At 37.6% G+C, this 8779-nt stretch overlaps 1 protein-coding gene across 1 annotated transcript in view; it reads left to right on the forward strand.

Moving 5' to 3' along the window:
* The window catches only part of ITGAV (integrin, alpha V), a 159682-nt gene extending 150903 nt beyond the window's left edge, over positions 1-8779 (forward strand). The window contains exons 25-29 of the mRNA XM_006864065.1: positions 1307-1420; positions 7312-7425; positions 7525-7632; positions 8349-8471; positions 8684-8779. Coding sequence (XP_006864127.1) covers positions 1307-1420; positions 7312-7425; positions 7525-7632; positions 8349-8471; positions 8684-8779 — 555 coding nt within the window. The remainder of the gene's footprint in view (positions 1-1306; positions 1421-7311; positions 7426-7524; positions 7633-8348; positions 8472-8683) is intronic.

Consider the following 8779-nt stretch of genomic DNA (forward strand, 5'->3'; position numbering starts at 1 on the left):
TCTCCAGCATCCTTTCTATTACCAAGGCCATATTTTCCAACTACTGCTTCTTTCTCTTTGCTCCCAACATTTACATTCCAATCACCAGTAATGAGCAATACATCTTGATTGCATGTTTGGTCAATTTCAGATTAAAGAAGTCGTTAGAATTCTTCTATTTCATCCTCACTGGCTTTAGTGGTTGGTGTGTAAATTTGAATAATAGTGGTATTAACTGGGCTTCCCTGTAGGAGAATGGATATTATCCTATCACAGACAGCATTGTACCTCACGACTGATCTGGATATGTTCTTTTTCACAATGAATGCAACACCATTTCTCCTCAATTTATCATTTTCAGCATAGTAAACTGTGGTTGTCAGATTCAAAATGGGCAATACCAGTCCATTTCAGCTCACTAATGCCTAAGTTACTGATGTTTATGCATTCCATTTCGTTTTTGACAACTTCCAATTTTCCCACATTTATACTTCATACATTCCATGTTCCAATTTTCAGTGGATGTTTACAGTTGTTTATCTTCATGACTCAATTTGACCTTCACGCCATCACATTAAGTTTTATTCAATGTATAACAGTCAGTTACAGGAAGTCTGTGGTGATTTCATGTGTCAGATCTTGGATTAGATTCCTGGTCAGCACATCTCAAGCACAACTACCACTCATCTGTCATTGGAGGCTTGCATGTTGCTGTGATAGTGAACAGTATAAGATAAACTCAGAAGAAAACCCTGATGATCTACTTCCAAAAACCAGTCAGGGAAGACCCTATGTATCATAATGGTCGTATCGCTTTGTGCATTTGGACCCATGAGCCCACTCATAAAACAAGGATATGTGGAATTTCGGTTTCGCAGATAAGATGAAACCTTTACTCTGACTGTCTTGACTTTCACAGATTAGACAAGTGGTATCTTCTATAATTATATATAACTCTGGATATAGTTATTTCTGTCCTAGCACATACATTGAAATAAAAGAAAAAGTAAACAGGTGACTAACACTTATCACCAATAATGATGTGAAATATCAGAGTGTTTCTATATGTTTCATTAGTTTCCCTCTAACTATGCAAGTGGAAAAAAAATCACGATTAAGCAGAGGCAACTTAGTCTACATAATGATTATAAACTTTACTTTCTGTCCTTACTTTTAACCATCCATTTATTAATGGAGTTTCTTGTCATAACCTAAACTTAACTTTGTTTACTGGTTTTTAATAGATAAATTTATGTCTAAGTGTCAATGTAAAAAAAAACGCCGTTTCTTCTTATTATTTATCTCCATTTTGTTAATGCAATCCTAGGTCTCAACCTCGCAAACAACAGAGAAGAATGACACCGTGGCTGGGCAGGGTGATCGGAACCATCTCATCACAAAGCGGGATCTCACCCTCAGTGAAGGGGATGTTCACACTTTGGTAAGTGTCATTTTAACTACACACATTTAAAATATTTTAAAAATGTGATTATAAGACTGATACCAAATAACTTATTTCAAAAATAACAACAGCTGTGCTTGGAAGAACTACATATATTTTTATACCATTCAGTCTTCTTACTTGTTCCAAGTTACAATTGCCTCAAATGTTCTACCTGTGTAGACTGCTAATAAAACGACTTAATTTTCAACTTGTTTTCTGACTGCACTCTTTACTGACCTATTGGGCTACCTCCATGAGCTTTGTGTCCACTGTGGAAGGGAGGTCTTGAGACATATGGCAAAGGAGGGGATTCCGTCTTCTTTCAAATGGGGACAGTACTAGTCTTAACAGGGAAGAATGGGCTATTCAAACTTCAAACCCGAAGGGTTTAGAATAATCTGAAATTTCAAGATTATTAAGTGCAATAGTTCTGATTTCTCCATCTTAAGTATTAGAATTCCATTCTTTCCCAATGAAGCCTGTGACATTATCAAAACAGACATGTTGGAATTAGAATGCAAGCTTCTCTGGAACTTTGGTACTTTTGTAAGTAAATTCTAGACCGGATCCTTAGCTTTTTAATTCCTTGTCCTGCAGCAAACCTTTTCACCTGCATGGCTGGAGAAAGATGAGACTGCCTGCTCCCATAAAGATTTAGTGTTGGAAAACCCTATATAGGGTCACTATGAGTAGGAATCGACTCAGTGGCACTGAGTTTGGTTTTAGTAGAATGGAAGGAGCCCTGGTGGCACAGTGGCTTAAGTATTGGGTTGTTAACGGCAAGCTTCAAGTTTCAAACCCACTAGCTGCTCTAACAGAGAATGTTGAGGCTATCTGATGTTGTAAAGATTTATAATGTTGTAAACCCTATATAGGGTCACCATGAGTCAGCATCAGTTTGGGGAAAGAGGGGCTTAAATTGGTGATAGTCATCTTGAGTCTTTCATGACCTTTCTTATTATTTTACTGTACTGAAAATATACATATCAAAACATGCACCATCTCAACAACCTCACAGGTACAATTCAGTGCCACTGATTACATTCTTCAAGTTGTGCGGCCATTCTCTCTACCCTCTTTCAAATCATTCCTCTGCCATTAACATAAACTCAATGCCCCCTAAGCAGAAACCCCCTCTTTCACCTCCCTTTCACCTCTGGTAACATTAATAATCTTTAGTTTCTATATATTTACTTATTTCATACAAATGAGAACATACGTTTGTCCTTTTTTGTTGGTCTTACTTCATTTACCATGATGTTTCAACACGATTCTTCATGTAGTGGCATACACCAGGATTTTATTTCTCTGCAAGGTTGATTAGTGTTTCATTATATGTATATACCATATTTATCTGTTTCCCCCTTTGGCTTTCATGAAAAGTACCTACAATGAACATTGGTTGTGCAGGCTTCTAATCTTTCCTTCACTTCTTCTGATACTGCTGGGTTATATGACAGGTCTATGTTCAAGTTTTGTAGGAACCACCAAACCCTTTTCCATAAGACTATACCAATTTACATTCCCACCAGCAGTGAGTGAAGTTCTAGTGTTTCCACAACTTTGCAAACACTTGTTTTCCTTTTTTTAAACATTTCTGTTCTAGAAGGAATGAAGTGGTATCTCATTGTAATTTTGATTTGCATCTCTCTGATGACTCATAATATTTAGCATCTTTTCATGTGCTTGTTGGCCATGTGAAGATCCTCTTTGGTGAATATCTGCTCAAGTCCTTTTTATTTATTTATTTATTTTTAATTTGGTTGCCTTTTTGTTGTTAAGTAACTGAAGTTTTTAACATATTTTGGATATTAGACCCCTATAAGAGGCTCTGGTAGTGGTTACGAGATGGTCTGGTAACCTTAAGGTCAGCAGTTCAAAACTACCAGCTGTTCTGCAGGAGGAAGAGGAGATTTTCTGTTCCTGTAAAGATTTACAGCCTTGGAAAACCTATGCTGGGTCGCTATGAGTCGGAACCAACTCCACGGCACACCACCACCACCACCACCACCACTACTGTATATATGGTTCCTGAAATTTTACATCCAATTTATATAGCTAAGCGCTTTTTGTGGTGAAGTGCTTTGATGGACAAAAATATTTCATTTCTATGAGGTCACAATTATCAATTTTTCTCTTTTACTGCTTGTACTTTTTGTGCTTGTATAAAAACTAGGCCCTGCATCCATGCCCCTATATTTTCTTCTATGAATTTTATCCTTTTAGTATTCATATTAGGTCTTTGGTCCATTTTGAATTGGTTTATGCACATCCTTATTCATTCATCTGCAATGTGGAAATCCAATTTTACCAACACTATTTAATGAAGAGACTTTTCCCTTCTCATTGAATGGACTTAGCATCCTTGTTGACAATCAGTTGACCATAAAATCAATAATTGTGGGTTTTCCTACTTTATTCTTCAAGATTGCTTTCGCTATTGTCAGTCCCTTGCCCTACCATAAAAATTGGATTTTGGCTTTTCTGTTCCTCTGAAGAAAGCTGTTAGAATTTTGATCGGGATTGCATTGCATTTAGAGATTGCTGTGGGAACTTTCTTAATTATATAAATTGCACTGTTCAGAAGTCATGTGATTTCATTATCAGTGAAATTATTGCATCTTCCCTCCTATTGATCTCTGAATACCTGAAAAATACTACACCCAACAGTGCATTCATTGTCTACTGTATCTGTGGTTTCCTTGCTCTCACTTTTGAATGTTGACAGTTTCAACAGTTGTACTGTTACAGCCTGATTGGAACTCAGTCCTTCACTTACCACCTGTGATGGGGTTCTTACTACCAACACCTGACAGGTGATCCAGCTTTCTAATGGGCCTGCTTCCTAGAACCAGCAAATTCCTGGGAATAGACTCTGATGCATGGATTTGCATGCAGGAGATTTATTGTGGAGTATTGATGAGGGAACGAATCCCTAGTGGCACAGTGGCTAAATACCTGTTTGAACCCACTACAATATACACGATAGGAAAGACCCAGCAGTCTAATCTCATAAAAACTACAGCCTAGAAAACCTTATTCAGGTACCTTTGAATCTGAATCCTCCTGATGGTATGCAAAAGCAATAAGAGTGAGAGAAGAAGCAGGAATGGGCAGAAAAGTTGAACTTCTGACAAAGGTCTCAGCTGTCTTTATGGGGAACTGTGGGTCTGTGAGAACTCTCAATAACACAAACTGGATTATGGGACCAAGGCTTTGGTACCCACACACTAACCATTCATTTGTTGTTGTTGTTGTTATTGTGTGCCATTGAGTCCATTCTGACTCATAGTGACCCTGTGTAGTGTTTCCGAGGAGCAACTAGTGAGTTTGAAACCACCAACCTTGCAGTTTAAACCGACCTTCAGGTCCAGTGCTTATCCTATGGCGCCACACCAGGACTCAACCATACATTAGATGTTGCTATCTCCAAGGAAGAAGTAACTTTGAAAAAAACAGCTCTTTTTGAATGAGGACAGTTCCCATTAGGAATTCAGCTATAGGGCTAATTGTTTTTAAGGGCCATTGAATTGGTTCATATTGACCCTGTTTAGAGTTCCCAAGGCTATAAATCTTTGCGGGAGAAGAAACCCTCATCTTTCTCCCATGAAGTAGCTGGTGGGCTCAAATCATCAACCTGTGCTTATCCTTTGGAGCCTCCATGCTCCCCATAGGCCTAATGTGGGCCAACTATTCATCAATCATTAAAAATTCAAATTATTGGGTGAAGGGAAAGGAAATATACAGTGAAAGTTTGGTCAGCAAAAACTGATCAAGGCAACAGAAAATACTGGAAGGAGCACAGACTTAAAGGCCAAAAAGGTAATTACACAATCCTGACATAACAGTAATGCAAATAATTTACAAGTTGATAGGCACTCAAACTGAACAGGGGTGAGAAGGCAAGTCGGGAACTATACCCCCAAATATGTATAGGTTTGACAGAGAATGTTTCTACATATGTATTTATATGTGTTGCAAATATAAGGGTCAAAGTTATGAAAATTTATCAATAACTAAATACCTTATGGGAATGAGTCACTGGGTCTGAGGACGCAGCAGTATAATCTCAGAGTCACTAAAGTCAATTGGCATACCATAGTCCACAAAGAGTGTTCAGTGTCTAACTTTGGTGATAGCAATGGGGATTTTTTTTTTTTTTTTTTTTAAAGTTCATGGCCTTTCACCATCCTGTTTGAATGAGCTCTGTTTTCTGGGGGGTGAGGGTGGGAGGAGGTTAAACTTTTTAATGGGAATTGTGAGTGGAGGTTTACGAAGCATACACTTTATTTCATCTCAATAATTAAAGTCTCCTCAGTATAACATCCACTTTCTCCCTGGGTTTCTTGTTTCCATTCCTTCTCCTTTCTCATCCCATCTGAATTTTGTCTTTAGGGAAATGTTACCATTTTGATCTCAAATAGTTGACCATTTTGTGGTGTGTGTATTTGACTAGTGTTGTTGTCCCCCCACTGTATTCCTACTTATTGCTTGGCTATAAATTGAGACACAGGAGTGAGTTTAGTTCCAGACCTGAAGAGTAATCAAGGGCCATGTTCTAAGGGTCCCACTAATGTCTGTCGAACCAATAAATAGCTGGGGATTTTGTGTGTGTGTGATTTTAAGTTTTGTTCCACATTTTCCCCCACTTTAAACAGACCTTATAATGTGATTCCTTTCAGAGCAGTTGGTAGTGGTAGCCAAACACAGTCTAGTTCTTCTGGTTTCATTCATGGAGACTGATAGATGATCACATATTTTATCAGTCCACTAGACTAACTGTTTCCAAGTATCTTCAGATTTCATCTCTCTTTTTTCCTCTGGACAGGGAGAGACCAATGAAGCAACTGGAGTCTTAATAGGTGGTAAGTGGCCCTCTGAGGTGCAGCTTTGGTCTCTCCCCATTTGGAGCAAGGAAGAGTGAAGACAATCAAAGACACAAGGAAACAATTAGTCCAAAGGACTAGTGGAGCATACAAACGCCAGCTTCCATGAGCTCGAGACCAGAAGGACTAGATGGTACTTATCTACTACTGCTGACTGCTCTGAAAAGGGATTATGGTAGAGGATCCTGGATAGAGTAGGAGAAAAAATGTGAAACACAACTCAAAATCCTAAAAAGACCAGGCTTACCATGTGATAGGAACTCGTGGAACCCTGAGACTAATCCTTGGACACCCTTCAGGTCTAGAGTTGAACACACCCTTGCGGCTCAATTTTCAGCCAAAGGATAAAGAGGTATATAAGGTAAACAGTAGGGTGACACACATTCATTAGAATAATCAACCACTGAAGATCAAAAGAGCAGCATTTAACTAGGGGTACAACTCCAAAGGCAGGATGAAGGACAAAGGGGTGTGGTCATTTCAAGGAGGAAGTGGGAAGAGTACTGTTAAATCATGGGGATTGCAGTCAGTATCATAAAACAAAATGTGTATGAATTGTTGCATGGAAAAGCAAAATGCTTTATAAACTGTCATTCAAATCACAAGCAACTCACTCATTTCTTTTTATTTTCTATAAGAATATTGTGATCTGCTTTTCATGGCTTACTAAAATCACACCTTTGCATTTGTCTAAAGAGATGTATTCTAGTAAAGGATGTTGAACTCTAATCATAAAAATGCGTCTTTGAATATTATAGAGCTATTATAGATGTATAACGAACCACATCAAACCATACCTTTCATAACAAAAAGAATTCAGGATCTCAACTCTTAGCCTGTTCTTTTTAGGCATTATTTCCTTAAAACAAAAGAACATGAATTATCTCTTTAATTTCCTTGGACTTCAGATAACAATAATAAAATGCCTAATTTTGAAGTATTTAAGTTTGAAGAGATGACAGAATGGTCTTTTCTTGAGAGTAAAAGACTTTGTTTTGGAAGGGCTGTGGAATTGCTGAATGCTTGAAGATCGTCTGCCAGGTTGGAAGACTAGATAGAGGAAAGAGTGCGATTCTATATGTGAAGTCTCTCTTGTGGACCGAGACCTTTATGAATGTAAGTGGACAGAGGCAACATTTAAAGCATATCCACTTTCTCAAAGAAGTACAAATGTCTTGGCATTTGGGAAATTATTTTATTGTTATTTTTATTCAGAAAGAAAACCAGAATCATTCATATTCTCTGAAGTCATCTGCTTCATTTAACGTCATAGAGTTTCCCTATAAGAACCTTCCAATTGAGGATCTCTTCAACTCAACATTAGTAAGTCATTTATTTGGGGAAATGAAATAAATGCATTCAGCTCAAGCCACCTTAGTTTCGTCATTAAAAAACAAGATTGTTGCAATGTAGCTATGTTGTTAATTTTTTTAAGTTATTTGATAGGATTATAATCTTGTTTAATGTTATTGCTTTTACCATGGAATTAATAAAGCTAGAGCTTTTGTTTTTCTGTTTTGTCTTGTGTATAGGATCTCAGTATATGTTAAAGTTTTGTAGGAGAAATTCTAAATTTAAAAAATTTCCCTCTCAAAGCAAAAAAGTTGAAAATTATCTATAGCAAGTGACAACATTTTCAAGGTCTTCCATTTGAGAATCATAAAGTGGTTTGAATTATTTTTAAAAAATCAATTTAAAGGCAATCAGAAGTTAACCTACCGAGAGGAGTTTTGTGTGTTCATGCTTTTATTACTAAATATATGACTACAAATGATTATGTAACAAAAGAAAATCATGTGAAAGTAATTAAAATGCAGGATAAAGGAGTCCTGGTGTGGCACTGTGGGTTAATGTGTCAGATTGCAAAGCCATTGAACTGCAAGATCGGTGGTTCAAGCTCACCAGAAGCTCCTCAGAAACCCTATACAGGGTCAGAACTGACTTGATGGCACTTAACAACAAAAACAAGTACACAGATATTTATCGAGTAAGTGAAAGGATGGATTTTGCAGCTCAAAAGTGTTTGTTTCTCCCGACAGGTTACCACTGATGTCACCTGGGGCATTCAGCCAGCACCAATGCCCGTGCCTGTGTGGGTGATCATTTTAGCAGTTCTAGCAGGATTGTTGTTACTGGCGGTTTTGGTGTTTGTCATGTACAGGGTAAGTAATGGAATTAGGAAAAGAGAGGTAAAGGGGAAGCATAGAAAAAGAAAGGATCCTATAATGTTGATGTATCTTGGGCAATATTTATTACTTGAATCAAGAGAGATTATACTATCACTTAGATTTTCTCGGTTATCACAATCACTTAAAAGTACTCTTAATGTTCTTTCCTGGTAAGGCAGTAATGTTTATTTTTCTTCATCTGACAGATGGGCTTTTTTAAACGTGTTCGGCCACCTCAAGAAGAGCAAGAGAGGGAGCAGCTTCAACCTCATGAAAATAGTGAAGGAAACTCTGAAGCTTAA

This window comes from Chrysochloris asiatica, unplaced genomic scaffold, assembly GCF_000296735.1.
Source record: "Chrysochloris asiatica unplaced genomic scaffold, ChrAsi1.0 scaffold00059, whole genome shotgun sequence".
In the NCBI taxonomy this organism is placed as follows: Eukaryota; Metazoa; Chordata; class Mammalia; order Afrosoricida; family Chrysochloridae; genus Chrysochloris; species Chrysochloris asiatica.